General features: G+C 45.2%; 1 protein-coding gene across 1 annotated transcript in view; it reads right to left on the bottom strand.

The window, feature by feature from the left end:
• Nucleotides 1–1,076: 1,076 nt before the first annotated feature.
• The window catches only part of oatx (organic anion transporter X), an 89,736-nt gene continuing 73,164 nt past the window's right edge, over nt 1,077–17,648 (bottom strand). Inside the window, exons 13-15 of the mRNA XM_072460967.1 lie at nt 12,721–12,799; nt 2,689–2,816; nt 1,077–1,218 (exon numbers count right to left, since the gene is read on the bottom strand). Coding sequence (XP_072317068.1) covers nt 1,077–1,218; nt 2,689–2,816; nt 12,721–12,799 — 349 coding nt within the window. The remainder of the gene's footprint in view (nt 1,219–2,688; nt 2,817–12,720; nt 12,800–17,648) is intronic.

Raw genomic sequence — 17,648 nt, forward strand, 5'->3', positions numbered from 1 at the left:
ACATATATATATATGTATACATATATGTGTATATATATATATATATATACATATATATATATGTGTATATATATATATATATATACATATATATGTATGTATATATATATATATACATATATATGTATACATATATATATATATATATATACATATATATGTATGTATATATATATATACATATATATGTATATACTCCACCGCTCATTTCATCGTAGGTGCAGCATGGAGCTGGAGACATGTGCGCGCCGTGGTCAGGGCGGGGTTAAGACTGATGCTTCTCGTGGAAGTGCCACGCCTTGTTTTCTGTGTTTACTTCTTAAAAGTGCATCTACAGACGTCCGTTACAAAAGGTATGTCCAAAACGATCCAGAACGAGCTGCTCCACTGTGGCTGCTGTTAATATAAACTATATTTGCGTTGAAGTGAAAGCGGCTGATTTCATATCAACCCAAGACATGTGACGTGTCAAACTCTGTTACCGTGACTATAAGTGACAGTTATAGTTATATAATATACTTATACTTCTATAAGTGACAGTTATAGTTATATAATATACTTATACTTCTATAAGTGACAGTTTCACTGAGAGGTTTGTCTGAGATTTTATAAAGTGTAAAACGTTATTTTATGTGTTTTTAAGTGTTTTTTTCTCACAAACAGAATCTGCCTCTAAGTCATTGATTTATCATTAACATAAGTGGAAATGAAGAGTGTTTTTCACTTGTAAATATGTATTTAAAGTTAATCTGACGTTGAAACATAAACAGGGTCATGTGACATAGCCCCGCCCACATCCTGCTGAATCACCAGCACAATGACACTGACAATCTGTTCTGATTCTGATTCTTCAGACATGAATCATGAAAACACTGCACTTACGGCAGGTCCAACAGCTTCATCATTTATCATTCTTCATCATAAAACATGTTACAACATGTGTCACAGTCTTTAGAGCTCAAAGGTGATTGGTTCTGGACGTTACATTTCTGTACATTTTTCTCGGGGGGCTTCAGAAGAAATTCACATTACAAGTTTTGAACTCTTAATATTGACTTTTCTAAAGCCTCTGGCCGTCAGAGTGCATTAAGTCCCGCCCTCTCCACCTCCCTCATCTCTTTTAGAGGAAGCAGCTCCTTGGACACACCCACTTCCTGTGCTATGTCATTCAGGGGCACGCCTTCTTTTGGATGGCTGTGGGCGGGACCTTTGCCAGACCTGTGAAGGAAAGATCCAAGAGTCAGGACTAAACATGGAGCGGCCTCCTGCTGGTGCCAGAGTCAGGACTAAACATGGAGCGGCCTCCTGCTGGTGCCAGAGTCAGGACTAAACATGGACCGGCCTCCTGCTGGTGCCAGAGTTAGGACTAAACATGGACCGGCCTCCTGCTGGTGCCAGAGTCAGGACTAAACATGGAGCGGCCTCCTGCTGGTGCCAGAGTCAGGACTAAACATGGAGCGGCCTCCTGCTGGTGCCAGAGTCAGGACTAAACATGGACCGGCCTCCTGCTGGTGCCAGAGTCAGGACTAAACATGGACCGGCCTCCTGCTGGTGCCAGAGTCAGGACTAAACATGGAGCGGCCTCCTGCTGGTGCCAGAGTCAGGACTAAACATGGACCGGCCTCCTGCTGGTGCCAGAGTCAGGACTAAACATGGAGCGGCCTCCTGCTGGTGCCAGAGTCAGGACTCAACATGGACCGGCCTCCTGCTGGTGCCAGAGTCAGGACTAAACATGGACTTGGTGCAGTGTGGTGTAGTTTGGTGTGGTGTAGTTTTGTGTAGTGTAGTTTGGTGTGGTGTAGTTTGGTGTGGTGTAGTTTGGTGTGGTGTAGTTTGGTGTAGTGTAGTTTGGTGTGGTGTAGTTTGGTGTGGTGTAGTTTGGTGTGGTGTAGTTTGTTGTGGTGTAGTTTGGTGTAGTGTAGTTTGGTGTGGTGTAGTTTGGTGTAGTGTAGTTTGGTGTAGTTTGGTGTGGTGTAGTTTGGTGTAGTGTAGTTTGGTGTAGTTTGGTGTGGTGTAGTTTGGTGTGGTGTAGTTTGGTGTGGTGTAGTTTGGTGTGGTGTAGTTTGGTGTGGTGTAGTTTGGTGTAGTGTAGTTTGGTGTGGTGTAGTTTGGTGTGGTGTAGTTTGGTGTAGTGTAGTTTGGTGCGGTGTAGTTTGGTGCGGTGTAGTTTGGTGCGGTGTAGTTTGGTGCGGTGTAGTTTGGTGTGGTGTAGTTTGGTGTAGTGTAGTTTGGTGTGTTGTAGTTTGGTGTGGTGTAGTTTGGTGTAGTGTAGTTTGGTGTGTTGTAGTTTGGTGTGGTGTAGTTTGGTGTGGTGTAGTTTGGTGTGGTGTAGTTTGTTGTGGTGTAGTTTGGTGTAGTGTAGTTTGGTGTGGTGTAGTTTGGTGTAGTGTAGTTTGGTGTAGTTTGGTGTGGTGTAGTTTGGTGTAGTGTAGTTTGGTGTAGTTTGGTGTGGTGTAGTTTGGTGTGGTGTAGTTTGGTGTGGTGTAGTTTGGTGTGGTGTAGTTTGGTGTAGTGTAGTTTGGTGTGGTGTAGTTTGGTGTGGTGTAGTTTGGTGTGGTGTAGTTTGGTGTGGTGTAGTTTGGTGTAGTGTAGTTTGGTGTGGTGTAGTTTGGTGTAGTGTAGTTTGGTGTAGTGTAGTTTGGTGTGGTGTAGTTTGGTGTGGTGTAGTGAGGAGTCTTGGGGACGCACCACTTTTCTTCCACGTCAGAGATTGTGTCCGGCAGGTGTTCATTCAATGTTTCAGGGAGAAAACAGGCAAATCCACTGGCAATGACAGCGGCCCCTCCATAGACCAGGCTGGGCAGGGACGGGAACACCTGCAGGGACAGAGGGGCTCAAGTCAAAGATTAGTTACTCGTTTAAAATTGACGAGTAACTAAACTGCTCAAAGTACAACTAAATAAGTATTTTATTTAAATACACCATCATGAATGTATTTAAGTAAAACATATACAAATAAATAAAGTAAAAACATACAGTTTATGAGGCAGTGTAATACTTAATAAAGTATCAATTGAATTATGGGCTTTATAATGAGTCAATTACTTTTACTTCAAGTGGTAAAACTATATTAGAGATAAATAAGATTTGTTTCTATATTTAGCTTTTTAACTCCTAATGGTGAACATTAATTCAAGTAAAGCCTATATATATATATATATATATATATATATATATATATATATATATATATATATATATATATATATATATATATATATATATATATATATATATATATATATATATATATATATGGGCCGTCAGGACCAGCAAGGCCTTCTCTTTTAGACTAAAGATAATCAGAATAACATTTTAAAATATATATATTTTCCCACAAATATGTATTAAATGGACAGAATTTCTAGGCGCAGTCAAGGTTTTTGCAGTTTTTCCAGTCCAAGAAGGAGGGTGGAAGGACAGAAGGAGGGTGGAAGGACAGTGTAAGGACAGAAGGAGGGTGGAAGGACAGAAGGAGGGTGGAAGGACAGTGTAAGGACAGAAGGAGGGTGGAAGGACAGAAGGAGGGTGGAAGGACAGGGGGCGTCACATCATGGCCCCCGCACCTGCTCCTCACCCCCAATCAACGCTCTCAAGTCACTCTCCCCGCTCCAATCAGCGCCCAGGCGGTCGCATTTAAGCCTCAGGCAGATGGCCCGGCCGCTTCGGACCGTACTGCGACTGATATTATGTCAGATTTCAAATCAGATGACCCTCCACTCAAGGCTCCCCGTTCCTTTCACGGGGGCTCGGGAGAGCGCATCCACCTGACCCGGTGGAAGAGCTGAGCCGGCTCGCCGCGTTCTTCCATTACAGGACTCGCTCGAAACGCTTTCCATCCACCAGCCGCGCGCCCCGCAGCAGGAACCTGGAATCATCAGCCGCTCGTCATCAGAGCATCGGGACGTCTCCTTCACGTGGCTCCTCCCGCGCCACAGCGTCTCTCCACCGGATCACACTGACACCGGGTCCGGCTACATCGCTCAGCAGCTCCAGAACACGCTCCTCTCCACATCAGGCTCCAACACGCGTCACCGCTCTCATCCTCTACTCCAGGAGGCTGGCCCCAGGTTTCGCTGCCAGCCATGCGGGGCCCCAAGCCGGACGCCCAGCGACGTCCCCAGTCGAAATTAAGAAGTTTTAAAGGTTTCATCTGAGTATATTGCACAAATCACAATTGCAGTGATATTTTCGAGTCTCAACCAGGTCGTTTTCCAAATAGACGACCGGAGTCGTAGAGTTGTGCAAGATAAGATAAGATAATCCTTTATTGTCCCACATGGGGAAATTTCATTGCTGCAACGCAGGTAGATCCAGAGGTAGATACAGAAGAACAGATCACTTATAGGAAGTTTGAAAAACACTCTCAATAGAAGATCTCTTATAAACAAAAACTCCTATAGACAAAACCTCCCATTTCACAACAAGGGCTGGAAATGGGAGGTTTTGTCTATAGGATTTTTTGTTTATAATATAATATAATAATATGTTGTGTAGAGGTTTAAACTGTGTCTTCACATTTGCGGTGCACGTTTCCCTTCCTCCCCTCATGAGCACGGAGCGCACACCTGACGGAGCGCACACGAGCACGGAGCGCACACCTGACAGAGCGCACACACGAGAAGAAGGGGCGCACACAGCATACGGGTTCTCGCGTCAGTGCCGTGACGTCACATGGCTTTAGCGCCCCCGCGGAGCGATACCGCAAAACAATCAGTGAGTGCAAGCACCGCACAAGTCCATGCCTTCAATTCAAACTCCCCTGCCAAGCCGGCGACACCCCCGGAGCGCTCAATGCCCCACGCTGCGCTTCCACACGGACGCTTCCGCCTCCTCTGGTTTTTGGGGGGGTTATGGTAAGTCTATTATATCTAAGACTCAAAGTCTCTAAAGGTAAAGGCCCCGCAATGTCACCGCAGGCCAGTTTAGTCCGCACCCTGGTTTCCGAACAGTCCTAGGGCAACGTTTTCACGCAATCTGCCCCCGTCCTGGCTCTTGTTCAGAACTGCTTCCAATCTCTGCAGCCCACGTCCCCTGCACCTTGGTGCAGTCTCGTCTCACAAATGAAGCTTGCGTAAATTCAGCCTGGAAGACCTAACTCCACCACAAGGCCTCCTGCTCCCCAGCTCAACCAACGCACCCAGTCAGCCTGTCCGTCTGTGAGAGTTCAGATCCCTTTCTTCAGCACGGAACTCCTCCAGGTTTCTACTTTTTCCCATGAAGGTTTTTTTGTAGTTTTTCCTGGCCGAGAAGGAGGGTCTGAGGACAGGACATCGCCCCGCACCTGCTCCCCATCGCCAATCAACGCGCCTCCTCGCTCCCAATCAGCGCACAGCTGGTCCCATATTAACCCCAGTGCAGTTGCCCCCCTCATTTTCACTCGAATCCGCCCGCGCAGGGCCCCTTCTAGGTAGGCAGTACACTCCGCTGCACGCAAATATCTCGTCTTCGTGCTAAAATTTTGCAGGGTGGCTACATTAATCTTGTGTCCCTTATTCTCCCGTCCCCCGAGACGGACAGGCATGTAGCGTCCTCACCAGACTTCACGGTAGTTCCTCGTCGCCTTTGGAGTGTATAGGGATGTCATCTGTGCAGCTTTCCCAGAGCGCAGAGTCGAGCTCAACGCCTACCTCGCTCTGATTGGAGACCTAAACTTAAAGTTCGGACGTAATCTATTTTACCAATATCACAAAGCTTTTACCGCAAAGTGCGCAGCTGTCCTCAGCCATTCAAACACTAGACTCGATTGGTCCATTCTAGACACGGAGATTTTAATTATGCTCACACAGGCCATACAGTGTGGTTCGTGCGGTTCTGCCGGGCACGTTCGCGCCCTATGCCCGTCCCTGCCTTTTTCTTCTTCTGCCCCACAACTTTTCGCCCCCCCAACCTCATTGTCCAGCATTAGGAAGATCGAGGTGTACAACAACATCCCAATTTGCAATAATTTCAACGAGAGTTTCTGCTCTTTGTCTAACTGCCATTTCCTCCATATCTGCAGCCAGTGCAAAGACGCAAACCCGAAATCAGTGTGCCTTCGCCGCTCGTTTCCGGGCAGGGCGGGCCGTTGTGGCTCCAGAAATTAATTGGCGACCACCTGTCCACACCTATAGTTATCCCAGAGTTAGCCGCCGAATTGCGGCTCCACCCTGACCGAACATTTGTTGACTTTTTACTCAAGGGCCTCTCTCAGGGTATTTTCGTTTGGGTTTCTCCCCCCGCTGTCCACGTTTCCCGCAACCTTCAGTCGGCCTTAAGCGAACCAGAAATCATGTCCCAGTTGCTAAACAGAGAGGTCGAATAGGGGTACATGGTCGGCCCTTTCAAATCCCCCCCTTTCTCAGTTTTCCGTACCAGCCCGCTTGGCATAGCTACCCGTAAATATTCCGGAAAAAATCGCTTTATCCTCGACCACTCCACACCACATTCGGGTCCCATTCCTAGTATTAATAGTCTCATTCCGCCACTGCCGTTCTCCCTCCATTATGCTACGGTTGACCATGCCATATTTCTCATCAAACAGGCAGGCCGCGGCGCTTGGCTCGCCAAAGCGGACATTACAGACGCGTTCAAGATCGTTCCCATTTATCCCTCTCAATGGCACCTTTGCGGGGTCAGATGGGCGTCTAAGTTTTATTTTGCGGTGCGTCTTACGTTCGGCAGCCCCTGCTTGTTTAACATGGTTTCCGAGGCTTTATGCTGGATCCTGCTAAACAACGTCGGGCTCCCCTCCGTCCTTCACTTGTTGGACGATTTTCTCCTAATAGACCCTCCCTCAGCCCAGCCTGGGCGTTCCCTGCCACAACTCAAGCAGCTGTTTCTTCGTCTAGGCGTGCCGCTGTCCGACGCAAAGACAGTCGGCCCAGTAACAACTTTATAGTTTTTCGGCATACTCCTAGACTCCGTGGCCATGGTCGCGTCTCTCCCCGCAGATAAGCTCACCCGCATTCGCGAAATCGCGCAGTCGTCAGTCTCCGCTACAGTAGCGACAACTCCTGTCTCTCCTGGGACACCTCAATTTCGCCATGAGAATTATCCCCCAAGGCCGCTCCTTCATCTCTAGGCTGCTCGATCTGGCTAGCTCCGTCTCTTCCCTCCTTGACCCAGTCCCTCTCGATGAAGGGTGCCGGTCTGACCTCGCGTTCTGGTCACACCTTCTCCACGATTGGAATGGTATCTCTTTCTTTTACGACGATATCATCCAGTCCTCCTACTCCCTGCGTTTTTACACGGACGCTGCCGCTTCCTCTGGTTTTGGGGGGTATTACCAAGGGAGCTGGTTCGCAGAGAAATGGCCCCCGCCCTTTTCTGCCTCAGATTCTTCCGCCCTGTGTGAAATCGTCCCAATTGCGGCAGCCTGCCATATCTGGGGCCACCACTGGCGCAGGAAACGAATCGCGGTGCTTTGCGATAACCTGGCAGTAGTCGAAGCCATAAATAAAGGTCGTTCCGCCTCCAAATCTTTAACGCCGTTCATACGTCGCATCACCTGGTCCGCAGTCAAGGGCAACTTCATACTCACAGCCCGTCACATCCCCGGGCATCATAATTCTATCGCCGATGCTCTGTCCAGCTTTAAATTCCAGGCCTTCCGTCGCCTCTGCCCCTTCGCGGAACTTCTGCCTTCGCCCGTTCCCCCCCTCGAAGACCTGGCTCTGGGGTAGCCAGTCCCCATCTGCTATCCCTCCTGGCCACAGCTGACCATTACATCTCTTTAGGTCTGGCCCGGTCAACAACTAAAGCGTACTGCCACGCTTGGCGCTCCTATCTTCTATTTTGCTCTACTCATTGCATTGCCCCTCGCCCCGTCCAGCCGTGCGTCGTAGTCGCCTTTTTAACTTCCTACTTCCACTGTCGCCGGCTAAAACTACCCTACATACGTAGTAGAAAAAGCTTCAGTTGTAGTCATCTGGACTCAGAAGTCAGATGACTACAACTGAAGCTTTTTCTACTGTGGAACACGCCTGGACGAATGAGGGATTACACCGACATATACCCTACATACGAACATTGTTGGCCGGCATTAACTTCAACTTTAAACGTCGTAATCCATCTGGGCAAAGTTTGTTCTCAGATCCCAACATTAAACTACTTCACCTGTTACCATCCACCTATTTCGCCCTGTGCACAATGGTTGGACCCAAATGGCATTGCTTATTAAAAGAGGATCTTACGTTCCACATGTGAGTGTGATGCATCATGGGAAAGCTTAGGCCTTCTAGTTTCTGCAGATGTGCAGATGTCACACTGTCAGGGCTTCAGAACTTACACTACAGAAGCACAAACATGAACCAAACATCCTTTTTTAGTCTCGCCTGAATATTGTCCATTTGTAAAGGTCCTGAGCAGGACATACTTCATTGTGTGTTTATGCTGTTCACTGTACATGCTGTTGTCATGACAACAACTGTGTCAAGTTTCAGATCTCTAGGAACAGGCATTTTGGTGCTTTTGACCTTTTGTATTAAAAAGTATATTCAAGTGATCCAAATATGTGCCAACTGTGCCAAACTGTTTTATTACAATTTTAGCTCCTCTATGATCATAAAACATACATTTTGATGTTTTGTAGGCCACGAATACCAATTATAACTATATGTGAAATGTATGTGAAAATGTATAAATATGAGTTTACCCATGAATTTCCCATATAGAGGTTTAAAAAAAAAAAAAATTATGATATTTTTATTTTATTTTTGTATTGATATAATAATACATTTATCTAACAAAATGCATGTCCAAAAGGCTAATAAAATCAGAAAACGTTATGCGCAAAATCCTGCCGAGAAATCTGGCTCTTTACAGCCTTACGCACGATAATACAGAAGATTCTGTGTGAATAAGGTTTTAGTCCCGCCCACCATTCTAAAGCTATTCTTATTGGCTAGAATAATATGTTACTCAAAGTCTGCTACGTCACTGGCATGCGGCGCTATGTTGATGTCAACAGTGGAACTATGTGCGTCTATGTGCGGAGGCTGTAGCAAACAAACCCGTGGACAGAAAAATGTGTGGATGGTCTCATTCTGTAGGAAACAGTCTGAAGAAAAGAAGGATGCCAAACACCATCTTATAAGTCAAACAGGTAATTTGTTATGGACGGAGAAATGCGCCGGACGAGCCTTAATCCTGACCATCGTCAGAGAAGAAAAGTTTGTTTACTTGACAATATCTCAAAATCTGAAAACTTCAGGAAAAATACAAGTGGATATTGTTTTTCTATGGATCCTTACGGACAGACTGAGCACAAGGATGAACAGAATTAAAGCCGTTTCGTCCGTCATAAACAGCAAACAGGACATGCGTTTCTAAAAGTTGAGACTTTCTCACAAACTATTGGCAATTGCTTCTTGGGGCAAATTATTCAATGTAAATCAATGACAAATTCGTTGTTGAGAAAATAAGCTTTAAAATGATGTATAACTTGCTGGTATTGACCACGGAAATAAAAGTGGTGATGTAAGAGAATATTTGAGATATAGAAAATGTTCGCCGGCGGACAGGTGGATGGTAACAAGTTAAAGGTTTCGCTAAACTCCTCACCCTGGTTTCACAAACATTTAAGACTCACCCTATCCGCATGCAACCTGCCCCCTCATTTTTACTCCGGGCACTCCTTCAGAATAGGAGCTGCCACAACCGCTGCTACTCAGGGCATGTCTTCGGCAGCCCTCCAACAACTCGGGCGATGGTCCTCCTCCTTCTACGCCTCATACGTTCGTCCTGACTTGCTTTCAATTTTGGCAGCACAACGCTCCCTCCAACCATAGTAAGTCTTCAATCACAAATACTGGAGGTGGTTTTAGTCCGTCTTTACTGTCCTCCTTGTTTCTCAGGCCATATCTGCCTCATCCGTTCATCGCGCCTCCGCCTTATTCTACGTCTGCTGCCCCGGCTTTCCCAGTCCACGTTCTGCCGTCTGCCCCGGCTTTCCCCCGGCACTCTGCCTGCACGCTCCGCCGTCTGCCCCGACACTTCCCGCTGCTCCCGCAACCTCTGTCCGTCTCTGCCCTGCACTTCCCCACTCACCGGTAAGCTCCATATCCACGTTATACTTGCATTTCCTACCTAACTCCAGGCGTCCTATATTCCCATCCCTACTACCTCACCTCACCACCTCTCGGATAGTGCAGTCACTCCAGACTCTTCGCATCCACAGGAGTCTCCCCACACCCTGTCACCACACTTTTTGTATCTTCCTCTCAGGCGGCAGCTTTCCCGCCGCGCCCGTCCGCAGCTAAACACTCTCCACCCTTGTCTCGAGCACCAGCATTATCAGGGCCACCTTGAGGCACAGACCCTGGGTTTTTGGGGGAGATATCTAAACATGATTATATTATCAGTAGTACAAGGCCCACCTAGAGGCGCAGACCCCGGGTTTTGGGGGGAGACATCTAAACATAATCATATTACGGAGCGCCCGTAATCGCAATGTCTTCTGCCGGGGTCTGAGCACCAAATAACTTTCGTAATAAAGCCTGCTAAACTGTCCTCTCTGTGTCTGTCTGAGTCTTTCAAGGGTGAAATACTGGTGGTGGTGTAGATTTCCTCATTAATGTCCCCTCGCCCTTCAGGCAACGCTAGCTCCGTCCTCTACTGGCCTGTCCTAATTTTGTCCGCGACCCATGTTTCACGGTCAACCTCTGCGTGCTTGCTTCCGCTCTGCCGTCTGCCGGCACCTCCACGCTCATATTCAGCCATCATGTGTTGCCAGGGATCTAAAATCTGCCCTCTGACCTTCACCTTTACCTTTAGATTGTAAATTAGAAATAAACGAGTTCAAGAACAAAGACAATTCAACAGTCCATGGGCTCAGGAGCGCCCTCTGCCATGAGTCAGAGGTACTGTTTCTCTCACACAGTGAACTTTTACTGCGGTTTATAATGAATCTGCCTAATACACGTTTCCAAAATGCTGGATTGATATATTATTATCTGAACTGTTTTTTCAACCCACAATGACCTCACTGAAGGACCTCACTGAAGGACCTCACTGAAGTACCTCACTGTAGGACCTCACTGAAGGACCTCACTGAAGGACCTCACTGAAGGACCTCACTGAAGTACCTCACTGTAGGACCTCACTGAAGGACCTCACTGTAGGACCTCACTGAAGGACCTCACTGTAGGACCTCACTGAAGGACCTCACTGAAGGACCTCACTGAAGGACCTCACTGTAGGACCTCACTGAAGGACCTCACTGTAGGACCTCACTGAAGGACCTCACTGTAGGACCTCACTGAAGTACCTCACTCTAGGACCTCACTGAAGGACCTCACTGTAGGACCTCACTGAAGGACCTCACTGTAGGACCTCACTGAAGGACCTCACTGTAGGACCTCACTGAAGGACCTCACTGTAGGACCTCACTGAAGGACCTCACTGTATGACCTCACTGTAGGACCTCACTGAAGGACCTCACTGAAGGACCTCACTGAAGGCCCTCACTGAAGGACCTCACTGTATGACCTCACTGAAGGCCCAGGTCCACGGCCCGTCACTGATAATATGTATATATAAAAATATATATGAGTGTTTTTTGAAACATCCTATAATCTGTCCTTTCCTCCTGTATCTACTGTGTTGTAACAACAAAATTTCCCCTTGTGTGGGCAATAAAGGAATATCTTATCTTACATATATATATATATATATATATATATATGACTGCACATGATCCTACCTCCTCCCTCTGCCTTTGCACATGTGCTCTACAATACACGGTCAAACAGGACAAATTCAGTGTTTAGGCCTCTACGTGCACCGTCTCCACGGGAACGCGCTCCTCCTATCTTCACCTCTTTGCCTCGCGTCTCTCTTTTCCCTCTCTCCCTGTTCTTCTCATGTTCACACTAAATCAGATGATATTTCTTTTCACGTGTGTGTTTCCGCTAAGAGAGATCAGATGATAAGTGAAAGGAAAAAAGCAAAGTGACGCTGTGCGGGCGCATGTAGGGAGGCGCGTGTAGGGAGGCTTATGTAGAGAGGCGCGTGTAGGCAGGGACATGTAGAGAGGCGCGTGTAGGCAGGCTTATGTAGAGAGGCGTATGTAGGCAGGGACATGTAGGCAGGCTTATGTAGAGAGGCGTATGTAGGCAGGGACATGTAGGCAGGCGCATGTAGAGAGGCGTATGTAGGCAGGGACATGTAGGCAGGCTTATGTAGAGAGGCGCATGTAGGCAGGGACATGTAGGCAGGCGCGTGTAGGCAGGGACATGTAGAGAGCCGCGTGTAGGCAGGCTTATGTAGAGAGGCGCATGTAGGCAGGGACATGTAGGCAGGCGCGTGTAGGCAGGGACATGTAGGCAGGCGCATGTAGGCAGGGACATGTAGGCAGGCGCGTGTAGGCAGGGACATGTAGAGAGCCGCGTGTAGGCAGGCTTATGTAGAGAGCCGCGTGTAGGCAGGCTTATGTAGAGAGGCGCATGTAGGCAGGGACATGTAGGCAGGCGCATGTAGGCAGGGACATGTAGGCAGGCGCGTGTAGGCAGGGACATGTAGAGAGCCGCGTGTAGGCAGGCTCATGTAGAGAGCCGCGTGTAGGCAGGCTTATGTAGAGAGCCGCGTGTAGGCAGGCTTATGTAGAGAGGCGCATGTAGGCAGGGACATGTAGGCAGGCGCATGTAGAGAGGCGCGTGTAGGCAGGCAACACACACAACACAACACACGCACACACACACAACACACACACACACGTACAGCACACACACACACACACACCTCGTCCAGGATGAGCACAGCTGGAGCAGCCATACTCCCGACCCGGGCCATGGTGGACACCAGCCCCAGCCCTGTCTGCCTGAAAGAGAACCAGATCTATATGTTTACAGTGCATATGTGACTGACCGTGGATAAACCAGTCACAAGTCTCCCCAGAGACATTTTGAGTTATTCACAGATTCTGAAAGTGTGAATTTAAAGCTATACAATGATGTCTCACTCATGTACATCTGATAGTATTTGAGTAAGTTGTGGTCATTTGAATGTAAATAACTCTCAAAACCTTTCACTGAGAAAACGGCCTCTAAAGATTCTCACCTGAGTGAGCCCAGAGTCACAGGGGGCGGGGCTCATTTGCATCTCATTGAGATAACATTGATAGATTGATTGATAGACACACTGACAGCACCTCCCCCTGTCACACTGACAGCACCTCCCCCTGTCACACTGACAGCCCCTCCCCCTGTCACACTGACAGCCCCTCCCCCTACAGCTGTCACTCAAGACTCAAGAGGAGAGTTATTGATGGTAACTGGACTTGAATCAGAATTAGAAGTTACTATATTAAAATGGAAATACTTGGATTACAAAAGGCCCTGAATAGAATCAAAGAATCAGAATGAGAATCAGAATAGGGTTTATTGCCATTTGTGGATAAACAGAATTCACAGGTGATTCAGTGCAACACAAACAACAAAACATTGAACACTGAGGACTAAACGGCATGTTATATACATAATAAAATATAAAGGTATAAAGTTATGTAGTGCAATAGGATAGATGGGTCTGCCTGTCAATGTTCAGTCCAGGTGGGACCAGGACATGGAGATTGTCAACCGGAGGCAGATCAGCCGAATTGCGTAGTAGCTGAAGAGCGCGTGCATCGCCTCCGCGCTGAGAGCGCGCCGCCTCCGCGCTGAGAGCGCGCGCCGCCTCCGCGCTGACCGGCTGCAGAGGGTTTGGGGGAAAGTGTATCTGTAGAAGACAGAGGGAGAGAGCGAAGGAATTAGATTAAGACGTGTGACATTTGATAAGATAAGATATTCCTTTATTGTCCACACATGGAGAAATTTCATTGTTGCTACGCAGGAAGATACAGAGGAAAAGGACAGATAACTTATAGAAGTTTAAAAAACACTCTTAATAGAAGAACTCTTATAAACAAAATCTGTCATTTCTTAATAAGGAATGGAGGGGAAAATAAAGATAAAATAAAAACAGCGTAAGACAAAATAATACTAATAATAATGGTAAAATAAACACTATTTACATCAGTTATATGCAACTGAATGTGACATTATTGCATGTCTATAATTGCTATTCTGCATTTGCACTTTATTGTACATTTAATAAAGTGAAGTTAAGTAAATGATGTGTAATAAATAGTACCTGCTGTGCAAAGTCGAAGCTGTAATGCGATGGACTTCTGCATAGTTTTTGATAAACGCCAGCTGTGAGCGCCTCTTCTGAAAAGGAAAACAAAGAAGTTTGTAACGAGCTAAACCGGCTAACGCGGGCTACAGTAAAAAACACAAAGATACAGACATTACACCGTCCCAAAACAGCTAGTTTCAAGAGACTACGTGATGGTAATTATTCAGTAGTAGTCACATTAAATTCAAGCCCGTATTTGATATGCTGAAGCCAGGAACAAAGAACACAACCTGGTGCTAGCTTGGAATGTAGCGAGCTAAAGCGGTTAACGCGGGCTACAGTAAAAAACAGTAAAAAACACGAAGATACAGACATTATACCATCCCAAAACAGCTAGTTTCAAGAGACTACGTGATGTTGATTATTCAGAAAGTGGTCACATTAAATTCAAGCCCGTATTTATAACATAGAGTGCACTGAAGCAGCGTGTTAGCTTAGCATTGCTCTGTCTCGAGGCAAAAGTGACGAGGCTAAAGTGACATCACGAGACCACCTTAAAACACAGCGTTAAAGCAATACTTTAGAGTAAAAGTACCTCAGTTCCGATGCAATATAGTCCAGGGAATCATACGCTCTGGAGAGTCTGGAGAATGAATAATGTCCATGAGGAGGACACGCAGCTGTAGCCATGTGGTTCGCCGCTGATTGGTGGAAAAAGATCAACATGCGCTGCTGAAAAAGGGTAACGCCCCCGCGCGGCACACGAAAACTACCCATTTTTAACAGCTTAATGTGTACTTTTAAGGTAATGAATACTGTTATCTGAAGCACGGAGGGGGAGGGGCTCCTTCATAACTTCAACTTTCACATAATGCAAAAAAACGAAAATGACAAATTTGGGGAAAAAATCTTAAAACACTGTTTATCTCAGTTTCACTGAGGCCGACATTTACGGTGACTCGGCACATATGTTTACAGTGCATATGTTTACAGTGCATCTATATGTTTACAGTGCATATGTTTACAGTGCATATGTTTACAGTGCATCTATATGTTTACAGTGCATATGTTTACAGTGCATATGTTTACAGTGCATCTATATGTTTACAGTGCATATGTTTACAGTGCATATGTTTACAGTGCATATGTTTACAGTGCATATGTTTACCGTGCATCTATATGTTTACAGTGCATATGTTTACAGTGCATCTATATGTTTACAGTGCATATGTTTACAGTGCATCTATATGTTTACAGTGCATATGTTTACAGTGCATATGTTTACAGTGCATCTATATGTTTACAGTGCATATGTTTACAGTGCATCTATATGTTTACAGTGCATATGTTTACAGTGCATATGTTTACAGTGCATCTATATGTTTACAGTGCATATGTTTACAGTGCATCTATATGTTTACAGTGCATATGTTTACAGTGCATCTATATGTTTACAGTGCATATGTTCACAGTGCATATGTTTACAGTGCATCTATATGTTTACAGTGCATATGTTTACAGTGCATCTATATGTTTACAGTGCATCTATATGTTTACAGTGCATATGTTTACAGTGCATATGTTTACAGTGCATCTATATGTTTACAGTGCATATGTTTACAGTGCATCTATATGTTTACAGTGCATATGTTTACAGTGCATCTATATGTTTACAGTGCATATGTTTACAGTGCATCTATATGTTTACAGTGCATATGTTTACAGTGCATATGTTTACAGTGCATCTATATGTTTACAGTGCATATGTTTACAGTGCATCTATATGTTTACAGTGCATCTATATGTTTACAGTGCATATGTTTACAGTGCATCTATATGTTTACAGTGCATATGTTTACAGTGCATATGTTCACAGTGCATATGTTCACAGTGCATATGTTTACAGTGCATATGTTTACAGTGCATCTATATGTTTACAGTGCATATGTTTACAGTGCATCTATATGTTTACAGTGCATATGTTTACAGTGCATATGTTTACAGTGCATCTATATGTTTACAGTGCATATGTTTACAGTGCATCTATATGTTTACAGTGCATATGTTTACAGTGCATCTATATGTTTACAGTGCATATGTTTACAGTGCATCTATATGTTTACAGTGCATATGTTTACAGTGCATATGTTCACAGTGCATATGTTCACAGTGCATATGTTTACAGTGCATCTATATGTTTACAGTGCATATGTTTACAGTTGTTGCCCTGAATGTATGATATCCGCAGTGTATATAAATGTGTGCTCTTACACTGAAACTGTCTTGCACCGGAAGTTCCGTTCATTAAAGTGAGTTCTGATTCAGTCAGAGACGCTAAACGAAGACTCCTGTTTTTCCTCCACGAAAAGTGCGTGTTGTCCCGGTGTTCCCCGTCCCTACAATGATCCGACCAACAACAGTGCATATGTTTACAGTGCATCTATATGTTTACAGTGCATATGTTTACAGTGCATATGTTTACAGTGCATCTATATGTTTACAGTGCATATGTTTACAGTGCATATGTTTACAGTGCATATGTTTACCGTGCATCTATATGTTTACCGTGCATATGTTTACAGTGCATATGTTTACAGTGCATATGTTTACAGTGCATCTATATGTTTACAGTGCATATGTTTACAGTGCATATGTTTACAGTGCATATGTTTACCGTGCATCTATATGTTTACAGTGCATATGTTTACAGTGCATATGTTTACAGTGCATATGTTTACAGTGCATATGTTTACAGTGCATATGTTTACCGTGCATCTATATGTTTACAGTGCATATGTTTACAGTGCATATGTTTACCGTGCATATGTTTACCGTGCATCTATATGTTTACCGTGCATATGTTTACAGTGCATATGTTTACAGTGCATATGTTTACCGTGCATCTATATGTTTACCGTGCATATGTTTACAGTGCATATGTTTACAGTGCATATGTTTACAGTGCATCTATATGTTTACAGTGCATATGTTTACAGTGCATATGTTTACAGTGCATATGTTTACCGTGCATCTATATGTTTACAGTGCATATGTTTACAGTGCATATGTTTACAGTGCATATGTTTACAGTGCATATGTTTACCGTGCATCTATATGTTTACCGTGCATATGTTTACAGTGCATATGTTTACCGTGCATCTATATGTTTACAGTGCATATGTTTACAGTGCATATGTTTACAGTGCATATGTTTACCGTGCATCTATATGTTTACCGTGCATATGTTTACAGTGCATATGTTTACCGTGCATCTATATGTTTACCGTGCATATGTTTACAGTGCATATGTTTACAGTGCATCACAGAGAACTTTTCACAAGTATTTTTCCACATTCCGTTAAACGTGGGTGTAATAATCCTTCATTCGTCCAGGAGTGTTCCACTGTCATCTGGACACTTGTGAATAGTAGGATAAATATCTGTGTTTCCAGACTATGGCATCAGTCATAAACACAGCTAAACAAAACTGTTTTTAGCTCAGATTTGAACATTGTCGGAGCAGAACCTGTCTCCCCAAGACTCTCCATGTTTAG

The sequence above is a fragment of the Eucyclogobius newberryi genome, unplaced genomic scaffold, assembly GCF_026437365.1.
Source record: "Eucyclogobius newberryi isolate DKJ021-1_F unplaced genomic scaffold, fEucNew1.0.hap1 SCAF_3, whole genome shotgun sequence".
NCBI classification, from domain to species: Eukaryota; Metazoa; Chordata; class Actinopteri; order Gobiiformes; family Gobiidae; genus Eucyclogobius; species Eucyclogobius newberryi.